Source organism: Clupea harengus, chromosome 10 (genome assembly GCF_900700415.2).
Source record: "Clupea harengus chromosome 10, Ch_v2.0.2, whole genome shotgun sequence".
NCBI lineage: Eukaryota > Metazoa > Chordata > Actinopteri > Clupeiformes > Clupeidae > Clupea > Clupea harengus.
In genome coordinates this window covers 24,338,589-24,351,910 of record NC_045161.1, presented here as the reverse complement: position 1 = coordinate 24,351,910, position 13,322 = coordinate 24,338,589, and the positions used below count along the sequence as shown (strand labels likewise).

The 13,322-nt window shown below is 42.7% G+C and overlaps 1 protein-coding gene across 4 annotated transcripts in view; it reads left to right on the top strand.

The window, feature by feature from the left end:
- gabrb3 (gamma-aminobutyric acid type A receptor subunit beta3) overlaps positions 1-13,322 on the top strand; it is a 70,313-nt gene that overhangs the window by 27,509 nt on the left and 29,482 nt on the right. For 2 of the 4 annotated variants that reach the window (XM_031574511.2, XM_031574509.1), the window contains exons 3-4: positions 2,517-2,608; positions 2,747-2,814. In XM_031574511.2, the coding sequence (XP_031430371.1) occupies positions 2,517-2,608; positions 2,747-2,814 (160 nt within the window). Of the gene's footprint in view, positions 1-1,645; positions 2,431-2,516; positions 2,609-2,746; positions 2,815-13,322 lie in introns of those variants that run through there. The other 2 variants (XM_012821682.3, XM_012821683.3) reach the window with 2 other exon arrangements.

Below are 13,322 nucleotides of genomic sequence, written 5' to 3'. Positions count from 1 at the left end.
CTCCTGTGAGAAAAGACAGAGAATGCTTTCTACAATGTCCACATTCAATTGTGCCCGCTCACATCTCTGAAATTACTCTCTATCTCTGTGTCGGGAACCCGACCCGCAGTGCAATCCTTCCGGAGTCTGGCGTTAAACCCATTAGGGCAAGGAACTGTCCGCATCCAACGCCATCCAGCAAACTAATGGAGGAAGAGGGCTTCGGATGGCTACTCTCCTAAACCACTGTCTAGGACCCCCTCCCCACAAAACCAACCATCCATAGTCCCCTGTCAGGCCCACCCAGCCAGATTCATTCAAATCAAAACAGATCAACTTAAGGAGATTGTTTTATTAGCTCTATGATAAGTTTTTTAAGACTTGGGATCAGCCATCTCACCAAAGCTTAATCTCCATCCGCCTGTCAGCGCACATTGAAAATCTGATTATGGATTATAAGATTGTCTCGAAGGCCTACATTAAAGGGCTTGATATCCATCGATGGAGAGAGGAGGTGAGGACATGTAATACTTCAGATCTGTTTCATCAAGAAAGGCATCATTAGGGAAGTGTTATTTTTCTCCCTGTGCGCCATTAGGATCTGTTTAGCGTTATTAGATGTGCCTTGTGAGTGTGTGTGTGTGTGTGTGTGTGTGTGTGCGTGTGTGTGTGTGTGTGTGTGTGGGGGGGGGGTGGTGTTGCTGAGTATGATGGTGTACAGTATGCAAGCAGTAATGAGTGGCCGAAGATGAGCTATTTCATCCTGATAGATCTCTACTTAGTCCTTATAGATACAATCTTTTTTCGAGGACAGCAATAAAGGCTTTTACCACACCTCTGAGAAGAAAAAAGAGAAAGAGAGGGAGAGAATGACAAAGAGAGAATAAGAGAGAGAGAAAGAGAGGGAGAGAATGACAGCGAGAGAAGAAGAGAGAGGGAGAGAATGACAGAGAGAGAAAGAGAGGGAGAGAATGACAGAGATAGAAGGAGAGGGAGAGAATGACAGAGAGAGAGAGAGAGAGGGAGAGAATGACAGAGAGAAAAAGAGAGGGAGAGAATGACAGAGAGAGAAGAAGAGAGAGAGAAAGAGAGGGAGAGAATGACAGAGAGAGAGGGAGAGAAGGACCGAGAGAGAAGGGGAGATAGTCTTGTGTTCTTTCAGGCATGGGAGTACATACAGTGTAGTTTACAGGCATGACAGCTCAAAATCCTAAATGTCACTGATATTCTGTTGTAGTGTGTTTTGTGTGACATGTCCTGGATCTTATGTTTTAGTGTTTCTCATGACACTACCTAACCTTGTTTGATAGAAGTCATTTTGAGTACTTGAATCTTGAACATACTCCTAATACTCCTAATAGATACTGAGATCAAGTCTTTACATAATGTTTCTAAATTAGTTTAATTTTAATTCTGAATAATACAATACCCAAAGTTAGGGGAAGACACTAAAAAAGACAAGAGCATCAATACTTTTGAATTAGTCTGAATTACATTAACTTTGTCGAAAAATATTTCTCCACAGTTTCTATGTCGTATAAATCTGAATAAATAAAATAATTTATATAAAATATTTGTATTACAAACTCTGAACAAACAGTTAATACACACAGCCACATACGCTGGCATTACAGTAAGATTTGTTATTACTAATGAAAATTGTAACAATTCATTCTACAAAAAAACCTTCCACTCTGGCTTGGTCTCTGCGCATCACGTGAGTGTGGTGCTTATAGTGCACTTAAAGCTATGCCTGGCATTCCAGTAGTAAAACTCTTCACAACGTGACTGCAACGAATTAGTCACTGTAGTCACTTTCTGTCAGACGACTTTTTCAAAATAACACACATGACACAATCCAATCAAAGTGATGCAACACCTATGACAACATGGATACTTGAATACAGAAGATGCTTATCCCAAACGGTGCGTATTACGCGTCTAATACCACAGCGATCCGCGTTTTATGTGCTGATTCAAGACCAAAACAAAGCTTAAGCGTAAGACCAGAGTTGGCAGGAGGGGTGCAGCTGGGGGATTGTAGAGCAACGGACGTCAAATTCTAAGGATGGATATCTGGCTTAGAACCAAACACTGACTCTCCCAGTGCTACCACCGGTAATGTCCTTAACGAAATGCATGGTCTTTACCAAATGCGCCTCCAAATAACAGTCTGCCTCCCCAAGAGTGAGCGAAAACCCGGATTGCAGCAGAATATTTCCTTGTTACCAGCCGTAACAGGAGTCTACAACGACTTCTTAAGCAAAGGACTACTGATGGAATAACCTGTAACGATTCGTTGGTTTATGCCGGAAAACCCCTCACAACCTCCGTTTTTGTCACTCGATTCCTTAAAAAAATAAAATAAGGAATGTTTGGATTAAAGACACAAAAGCTGTTTGGTGTTCTCTCGGTACCGGTCATTGTGGCAGTGATGTGCTGCGCACAGAGGTGAGTATTTATGATAAACGCGTGTGCGTGGAAGGTCTTGATGTTGTGAGGAAATTGGAGTAACCCTCTTTTTTCTTCACTTTCAGCGCAAACGAACCCGGGAATATGTCTTTTGTCAAAGAAACGGTGGATAAACTCCTAAAAGGATACGACATTCGCCTTCGCCCAGACTTTGGAGGTATGTAGCCCTTAGACACATTTTGAGGGTAGCTTTCATGCTGTCATTACTTTATGAAACTCGAAAAACGTTTATTTCCCACGCTGTTAGACATGTAATGTAAATGTATTCAAAACGTACATGTCATGTTTATTTTAGGAGCGCCGGTGGCAGTTGGAATGAGTATAGACGTGGCGAATATAGACATGGTGTCTGAAGTCAATATGGTAAGTCTACCTCCACCTCCTTAGTACTGTTCATTATTTATCACACCCATCTGCTGTTATGTTTGCTAGTTGTAGATATTGTTAAAGACCCATTTGTGAACCAACTGATGCGTTGGTGTCCGCTCATGAATAACGGACTGTTACATGGAACATTTAATTACCGTGTTCCTCAGATGGCGCACGCACTGGAAGAAAACAAGATGATTGACAGGTACTGTAGGGCCTGCGGTGTCCTTGTCACCTTTTTGTTAGCTCGGATTATTTTAGTTGGCTTGCCACGAAGTATTATCGAGGTGTGAAAAATATTTATCTTTAGACACAAAAATTCATTTGGAACCAACAAGACTGAAAATAGATGTCCTATGTATTTTTTTTTTTTTTAGATAATGAAGGGATACAGAATTCCATTGCATTGTTGTAATCGTACAATAGACAACTTGGAGTGTTCATTTACTGAAGAAACATGGCATTTAAATGGATTTCATTTCCTCATGTGATTTTGCTCAAATGTAGCTCAAGCACAATATCCATAGTACCAACATTTCTGCTTGGTTGGGTTTTGCAGATGGCAAACCTGTTTCTCAGCAGAACCCCTATCCATCTTAACGGGTTGAAGGTCAGGGCCTTGGTTTGCACCGTAGCTAGAATGACCTCAGGACGGACCTGCATGCATACACACTAAAGTGGCACCATCCATCTTAATTCTGAAATGTGAGGTGCTTGCTGACTGGGCAGGGTGCTGGCTGCCATGTTTCCTGGGAGAAACAGCCATTCATGTCATCTGGACGAGAATTGATTGTGGATGCTTCTCTGGAGTATGAGTTAAACACCATGGGGGAACGGAGCTCGGGGGATACAAAACCATCAGAATGTGACAAAACGCAACATTGTCCATTTGTTCATGGTGACCTTTTGTGTCTTTTCATTTTGTAACTGACTGGGCTGACATACTCACCTTACACATAAATGAGATCCAGCGTCACCTTTGTTATTCCTTAACTAGTGAGATGATGTTCATATAAGTAGGAAGCTTCATAACTAGAGATGCACAGAGATGATGTTCATATAAGTAGGAAGCTTCATAACTAGAGATGCACCGAGATGCACTATGGCATTCCTTTATCATCTGAGTCCATTTTATTCTCATTAGTGTCTTTGTTCGAGCACACCTGACAGCCCAGGATTATAATTACCCCTACCTGGTCTCTCCTGTCAAAAACATATGAGACCACTGACTGTGTCTGAATTACTGTAGCTAACAGACACAGCACTAAGCAGATGGGGCACAGAGCACAGGGCAACACTTTCACCCGGGCATCAACACACAGTGACGACCCCCCCCCCCCCCCCCCCCCCCCCCCCCCCCCTCAGGGCGCAGCATTGGGTCAGGCTCATGTGCACTGGAGATGAGAAAATGAACCATAATAGATTAGGCAGACTAAACACCTAGCCAAGAGCTCAGTCTTTAACATATTAGGGATGGCCAGTATCATATCTGATGTTAAACGCAGTTAGGGTTTTGAAAGTAAGTTTTAGAATATGTAGCTGGCTATATATTCTGATCAGTAGCACAAACATAGGTTCTCAGTTGTAAAACTGAAATACGGTTTCAGTTAGTCTGTTTTCAAATACTGAACTTTCAAGACTGAACAAAGAAACTGGAAGCATTCTCTCCCACTGGTTGTTGTGCATGTTCACCACACACGTAAGGGTGGGGTAAGCCAAGTTTGATGGAGGAGGTCAGCAGAGTCTGCCACCATCACCTCAGTGACAGTTTTAACGGTCAGCGTTTTGAACAGGATGGGAGTATGCTGTGGAGGAATGAAACAGGGACTAGATTACAATGAAATTCTGAAAGAAAAAGTAAGATGGAGCGCGAGAGAGAGACAGAGAGAAAGAGAGAGAGAGAGAACATACTCATTGTTCGACCACTGAAATATACTGAGCATGTCTACTTATTTATGCATGCTTTGGAAAGAAAGACACAGTGCTGTAAGAGTGAATGCAAAGGAGTGGATGTAGTCTATAGAGGTGTATCAAAGTCAGTGAGTCGAAGTCAGGTCATGTCAGATTTTAAGTGAGGGTGATCTTGGATTTTAAAGCAGTAAGATTTTCTGATTGGAAGATACAGATAACAGATACTTTAAGAGATATTAGAAAAGGGAAAAACTTGGACTCTTCGCATTGGACATTCACCATAAAAGTATGGCAGTATGAGAAACTTTCACTGTGCCTGGCCGATTCTGTGACGCTGTCCATGGTGCTGGAAACCCTGTTGGTTCCAATACGCTGCTCAAAATATTCAGTTCGAATTCAGTCAAAATTCAGTCTTCACTCAGATATTCTTCTGTGGCATAAAATTGATGTATTGATCGATATATTCTTTTCTATATTAGCTGCATGAATTTTTAACTGCAGTCCCATAGCAATGTTATCAGGCATATTAATAATTAATAATTACCACTGTGAATGTTATTTGGACCATAAAGTCAACCCAATCCCTCCACTGAAACATTTGCTGATGTCTGAAGAAATGTACAGACCTTTTTTCCTGTGTTAATCTTGCACTTAAACCTGTTAGACTAGCCCAGACAAGTAAAAGTGGAAGCCTGGTAGGGATTAGGGGCTCCGAGGTGAGGTGTCTTTTTTCAGTAGTGGATTATCTCTCTTTGGAGCCGCAAATTAGGATTATTGTACACTCCCCCTGTATTGTTAGCAACAGTGATCCTTGTGAGGGTGTGTGGCGGCAGGGTGCTCAGAGAGAGAGAGAAAGAGAGAGAGAAAGAGAGAGAAAGAGAGAGGGAGAGAGAGAGAGAGAGTGAGAGAGAAAGAGAGAGGGAGAGAGAAAAGTGCACTGGGTGGTGGATATGCTCTGTGGAGGAACCTCAGCCGTGGGGCGCGGCGTTGTCAGAGAGTCCTCCCCACACACGGGGATTACCGCACGCGGTGTGATTACCATTCTAGGAGGCAGATTAGCGTGTGCCAGAGAGACAGAAATAGAGGGGAGAGAGCATGTAATAGCGCTAATGCTAGGGCTGGAGAACAGTGCTGCCCACCACTGAGCTGCAGGCTAGCTGGGCTTCTCCTGAACCCCTGTGAGATTGCAGGACTCTGGGCTTCTCCTTAACCCCTGTGAGATCACAGGACTCTGGGCTTCTCCTTAACCCCTGTGAGACTGCAGGACTCTGGGCTTCTCCTTAACCCCTGTGAGATCACAGGACTCTGGGCTTCTCCTTAACCCCTGTGAGATCAGGACGCTGAGCCGAGTCAGGTCACTCACCCTCCTGAGGTGTGCAACTGAAGTTTAGATAAAGTTCAATAAAGTTTAGACCGTCCCAGTTTACATTGTCACCCTTTTGTAGTGCTTCGTAAGTAAGAAAATAATATGTAAATACCATATTAATAAATCTTATTTCACATTATTAACCATAGCTCTAGATGACCCCAAAGCTTAGCCCCAAATGCATCTTGTAATAACATGTGCTATTATATTGCTTACACAACCATATCACTTGGACATTAATATGAAGTGGATTTCAGCATTTGATCACATTTGTACTGTCCTACCCAGTTGAGGCTAGAAAAATAAAGCATAATAACAACACTGGAAATGAATGACATTGCCTCTGTCTCTAGGTCCTGCCGCTTTGCGCTATTCAACATCCGCAAAATCAGGCCGTACCTAACCCAGTATGCCACCCAGCTGCTGGTGCAAACCTTGGTGAATTCCCGCCTTGATTTCTGCAACGCCCTCCTAACGGGCCTGCCGGCTTGCGTGGTGAAACCACTACAAATGATCCAGAACGCGGCGGCGCGTCTGGTGTTCAACCAACCGAAGAGGGCACACGTCACCCCGCTTCTTATTGACCTCCACTGGCTGCCTGTAGCTGCTCGCATTAAGTTCAAGTCACTTATGCTTGCCTACAGAGTGCTTGATGGTTCTGCTCCCACCTACCTAAATGCTCTTGTAAGGGCAAATGTTACACCCAGGATGCTGCGCTCTTCTAGTGAGCGTCGTTTGGCAGTGCCGTCTGTGCAAGTATGGCAGTCCAGACTATTCTCATTTGTAGTTCCACGTTGGTGGAATGAACTACCCAGCACTACCAGAGCAGGGGCGTCCCTCTCTACCTTTAAGAAGCTCTTGAAGACCCAACTCTTCAGAGAGCACTTCCTGTCCTAACTGGCACTTCGACTAGTGCGGAACTTGCAATTACAGCAGTTACATTTCTGCACTTCTTTCTTTCTTTTTTATTTCATTTTGTTATATTTCTTATGTAAAGTAGTAGTTATTTATTGTTACACCAGGTTCTATTGCTCGTAGCTTGAATATTCTCTCCCTTGTACGTCGCTTTGGACAAAAGCGTCTGCTAAATGACTAAATGTAAATGTAATGAATGGGCAGGCTCTCAGTTTTAAATGTTTGAATGGCAGGTTTGAGTCGGTTCACACAGCCTTATGTTGTGTTTATTTTTTTTTATTAATTTAAAAAGTAAGTAATTTCAAAGTTTAGTTTTGTATCCAGTGATGCACAAGCTGTCACTCCTTAGTGTCACAACAGTGAGAATAAATAGGCTTGCTTTTGTTACAGTGCCTCGGGCCTAGACACTCAAGTTCCTTGTTAGAATTGTGTCTCAGCACGCTGAAGTCTTGGTTTATGGGTTTAAATGCCAAACGAACTGGCCTAATGGATTTTCCTCGAAAACTCTATGCGTACCCGGACTTTATTCTGAGAAACCGAAATTTTAATGTGCCAATCAATTTCACAGGCGACTCTGTGGACGTTGTGTGACTGTGTGACGATAGGCTCATCTGTCAGTACCTTTCTCCAATGCGTACCATAACTACATTTCAGTTCTTGGGACTGAGACTTTAATACTTCCTGGTCATTGGACTGCCTGAGTTTCTTGTGGCTGTGCGAGCGTGATGCGTGAACATATGACATTGTGATTTTATTATGTACTAAACCACGATGCCTGTCCTTTTTGGACTTCTATGGATAACTTCTCACAATAAAAATGCTTTAGAGTACCACACATAAAGCAGAGCTGTTCGGTTCATTTGAATAAAAGGCTTCTCAAGTACTCAGAAAAGGTTCATATAATTGAACTTGAGAGCACAAAAGCCTCTAAAAATTTCAATTATTCAGTCTGACGCTAGCTCCCTGGTTGGTTTTAAAAGGTATTTGTTCTTTAACATTTCCACTTGATTGTCCTTCTCACTTTTTTTTGCAGTACTTTCACTATGCTTTAAAGGGGGGTGGGTCTGTGGGAGGCTGGATCCAGAGGTGCTCACAAGTTCCTTTGCACACCTCAGCCTTGTAGAACTACAAAAAGCTCTGGAACAATAGAAATTATGCTAGTCACAAAAGTGTAGGTCCAGTATTCCTGGACCTACGCAGGTCCACTAAAGCCTTCCACATTGGTACTCAAGAATGCATTGTGCTTTCAGAGGAAATGCTCTGAGATGTGTAGACTTAGAAACAGAGAGTAGTAGAAGTGACATTCTGATTCCCAGCATGGGCTTGTTTCATACTGAGCGTGGCACAGGAAGGAAATTAACCCATGGAGTTCTCAATGCTGTGTTCAGTTTGATTTCCAATTATTCCATGACTGTAAAATACAGAAGAAAAATAGACTCATAGACTGAGTGTAGTGTTCAGTAGTATCCATAGTACTAACGGTCAGCGGAGGTACCCCCAGGAAAGTAGGGAGTTGTGACCATGGAGGAACCCTGCCTTCGTCCTTTTTTTTTCTTCTTATTTTTTTTCTCCATTTCTCTTTGTGTTGTAGAAGGGGCTCCAAATATGGCATTTTGCTAGTACCTCCCGAGACAGGTGGCGGCCAATCCCGATCATTCCTATGTGTATAAATAGCCTGCTGTCATGGCGATGGAACACTCAGAAAGGCTTGAGGTGGCTAATGTGCCCAGGTCGACTCCAGGAGTAGCGTAGCGGTGCTGTCTCATAGGCCAGGCAGCGTAGGTAGTAGTGCCCGACTGTCACGGAGGAGCACTTTGTCAAGTGCCAGCATGCTCACCTGCTGGTGCCATACCCAGCTCTGTGCGAGGCAATCATGATAATGAAAAAAAAAACACACAAAAAAAAAAACACAATGCGTGTGCCAGCTGAAGTCCTCTGTGTGTCTGAGTCATTTTAGAATTTTAGAGCACCTTTTAAAGTAGAGAAGCTAACATTAACGATGCCGCTAAAGAATCAACAAGAAAAATGCCAGAAAGATTGACTGACTGTATTATTGTATAGTTATATTTAGTAACAGTAGAAATGTAATGTATGTTATATTTCTGTCCATTACAATATCATATCTGATGGTGTGTTTGCAGAGTGTGCGAAACAGATCTGGATGTTACTTGTAGGAGTAATTAAAATTTAAGTAATTCAATAATGGCTTAGGAATAAAATAATTAATGAATTAACTAATCCCTTCGAGAACATCCATCTGAACAACTCGAATGTTAATCAAGTTAGTCCCCGAATGCCAAACACATGCTGGATCTATATGCTCCTGCGGTGATCAGGTGCTCTTATTTTGACAGCAGCCCAATATAAATGGAGATGGAGATAGCGGTTTAAAACACCATGTGTTATTTAAGTCACTGCAATTTGTTCACGGTTTATAGGCTAGGTGCAGGTAGAATCTATGGGTTTCAACAGAGTTACCAAATGAACGCTTATACGTAATTCTGAAACCTACTCCAATTTGTTATACATGATCAAACCATCACCATTTCATTCACAGATATGCAGGGACTACATTGTACTGTGGATTTGAGAATACTACCAAACACTGGCTTCAAAGTGGGGTTGTTTAGTGTAGCAAAGCCTTATTTTGTTGTGCTACTCTGCGTGTAGATTGATCCCATTAAACAAAACCATGTTGGAAACATTGAAAATGCTTCTACCTCTCCGCCTAACCCCTTTGGAATCGGGTTGGTCCACACTTTGGGCTACTGGACACACCAGGCTGGAGGACACACCAGCACAAGTACACGTTCTCCTTTGGACGTACTGCAGCGAGACCTTCTCATGCCTTCTCATGCTTTCTCTGCCTTTGAGAGGAGCAGTCGTATATGAATGTATGAAGGACTCTACCCAGTGATACTCTTGTGTGACAGAGCCTTTCCACACTTCAGCTGGATGGAGTCATTTGTCTGTAGACTGGGCTGGATCCCCGGATGAGTGCCGGATGCTTTTCCCTCTTGCTGAAGTTCAGAGGGATTTGAAATGCATGCTGTGTGTGTGGCCTGATGGGAATAAGAACGTAATGCGTGCTCGAGAGAACACAAGCTCCATACAAAAGACTCCTGAGCGGCAGCTCAGCGTGTTTTACACACTAAACAGTTACAGTATGTGCCTATCCTCGTTCAACAGTACTTTTGCCTCTGTGTTTGTGTGTGTGTGTATGTGTGTGTGTTGTGTGGCAGTGCAGCAACGCTTGTAGCAACGATTTCTTTGCAACATGAGCTCAGGAAAAGTCAATTGGAACACACTAACCTGTGCCAAATGATTCCTGCCATGCTATGAACACACACCAGGTTGACACACATACTCTTGAAGGCTGATAAACAGGAAGTGTAAAAAAGTGAGAGAGCAGTTGTGAGGGATAGAGAAAGAGGGAGAAAGAGAAAACGACTTACTCTGAAAATTCAGAAGCCCTGCAGTTGTACAGCTGTAATCTTCTCTTAAAAAGCCCTTAAGTGATATTCGTTATGTCTTTAAGTATTACGGCTTGCTTGGACGCTAGTGATGTTTAACACAATGATTACACACTTATTAATTTGTAATTATGGAGGAGAGAGTCGTAATTAGCAGCTTTTGGTAGCAGCATTTAGCGTTAGCCATTGCAGTAGTTTGATGGCATTTGTACGTGTGCAAAGCTTTTCTGTTTCTCCACTGATGACGGAATACTTCTCACACTGCTTTCTCGAACTCCACCAGGGATTGGGAAATGGGTTTGAAGTGCTTTTGGATTCATAATAGTTCACCGGCCACATTGATCACACTTAAACAGCACTCAGAGTTATTTTCATACTCGCCTTCCTTTTCTAGTCTGTGCAGATAGGACTGCTTGGAGTCCATGAATCATCTGAAAGTTGCATGGGGGGGGGGGGGTGTACCTGTGCTGAAAGATACTGGTTTGTAATTATTGATTATAGATCATAGAAATGCAGACACATAAAGACATGTACAAATACCTCCCCCCCCCCACACACACACACACACGTGTTGACACTACTGCTGCCAGTGCCAGTTAGTAGGGTCATAGGTTGCCTGAAGCTCTCGAGGCAGGTCGTTGATACGAAATCCGATCAAAGTTGGCTGAAGGCGGCCTGTCATAGAAACAGTTTGAAGGGAAAATGCAGCAGTGTTTTAAAAGAAAATGGAGCCTAGCTTTGTTAAATGAATTAATTGTAATCCATATCAGATGGGGCACGCTGACTATACAACGCTGCCTGCTAAAGCCTTGGTAAATTACGCTGTCAGAAAGTACCATTAGCAAGTAAATTATTTTCCATAAATCTGCTGCATTCGTGCCCAATCGGCACCATTTGACTATTCTGTAGGCTTGCAGAAAAGTCGACACTATGCACTTTGCTTATATGGGATATTTAGAGTATGTTTTAGCACATGCTTTTGACAGGCCAATTTTCATGTGTCATTGAACCCAATAATAAATACTAGGGGTGTGAAATGTGTTTATGAAATATTAAAATGGGATTGACACTCGCCGGCACTAACTCTTAATGCGGACCTCCCCCACGTCCCCGTAAATCCCAGAATTCACACCAGCAGGAGGCTTCAGTCACGTAATGCCGTCAGGAACCATCACAGTCACTCCACGGTGCATACATATCTAAACTCTTTCTCTGAATCGCTGCTTATTTGATTCACTCTCGTCATAAAGCTAATTGAAGAGACCATATTAAAGTAAATATATCATCGAGGTGGAGTGCAACTTTAAGGCCCCGTGCTGTGCGGGTAATGAAACTACATGGTCATTAGGTGTGGCATTACTCTGATGAGACACGTGTGGGCTGAGCATGGGAAGCTCGTTATGATTTCTTAAAGTAATTGAAAACTGAAGCAAGAATCCTTTAAAACTTGTATGCACTCGTCTTCAGATTGATTGCGTCATCTGTTTGTTAACGTTTGTTTTTTTTCATCAATATTTTTTCTTCTTCTTCTTCTTCTTCTTCTTCTTCTTCTTCTTCTTCTTCTTCTTCTTCTTCTTCTCTCCTGGTCTTCTGTCTGTGTCAGGCTGTTTAGCGAGGATTAGACAGGATGCGTTTGTCACTTGTAAAGCGAAAAGAGGCTGTTTGTTAAAGGCATGTGGCGACGCGGCACTACAGATGCTCTGGCATTGATAGATCCGGCGGATATGGCACCCTCACTCACCCTCTCTCGCTCTCTCGCTCGCTCGCTCCACGCTGAACCAGCCATTTCCCCTCAGCAAGTCACTGGAGGACCATGCTGAAACAAATTGATTCTGCTTGATTGCTGTTTTCTTTTTTTTTTTTTTGCTTTCCCATCCAAAGTATTTTCCAAGTAGCGAGGCACTGGAGATTTCACTCAGAGATTTCATTCTTGTTGCTGTTTGAGTCCAACACAAAATCAAGTCAAAGACGAGCCAAAGAGATTACATGTGCCGGAAACAATATCCATTATGTGCATCCTGATTTGTGAAACATGCTGTAACTTTAAAGGAATAGCGCAGGAATGTGCAATTGAACAATGTACAATTTTCATATGTTTTAGCACTCCTATTTAGCACTACACATTAATATACAAGATATACAAGTTAACATAGAAAATCTTTCATTGGGATAAAAATTGCTTTTTTTATGTCGTTTGACATTTATTTGCGTCAAAACATGTACAGCAGGTACAAGAGTCCTTCATCAAAGTGAATGACTTACACCCTCAACAATCTGCACACAAAAATGTAACATCCGCCCATGTGAGATCGGCCACACCGATACGCTGCAGTAACGTGGTTTAACACAACTGTGGTACCCGGAATGGAAATCGCAGCAGTTGCCTTGGGAACCATCATCATTTGCTTTCTATCTGAAGACAGTAGCAACATTTAACCCAGGTGATGAGGGAGTTTGGGGTGGGGTGGGGGTGGGGGCGATTTGGGCAATAATCGCATGAAGAAAAGCACACAATGACAGTCTCTGGTCCTTTTGTGTATCCAGTCGTGGTGGGGGATATGCTTAGAGTCTGATTCTGCTAATTACAACGGAGACTGGAAAACACTGAAAAATGGCTCTTGGCAAAAGATATTGGTAATGAGATCTGACTCTGGACAAACAGGTGTGTGTCCTCAAATGTATGATAGGCAACATAGTCTTTCACAAAAGGCTTGCACGCCAAATATAAATGTTTAAATTCTCATTTAACTGGGAAGTTAGATAGAAAAACGGACATCAAAGGGCTCCCACAGTCGTTGGGTCGTATTGTTGTGGTGTTGTCAGAGTGATGGTTAAAT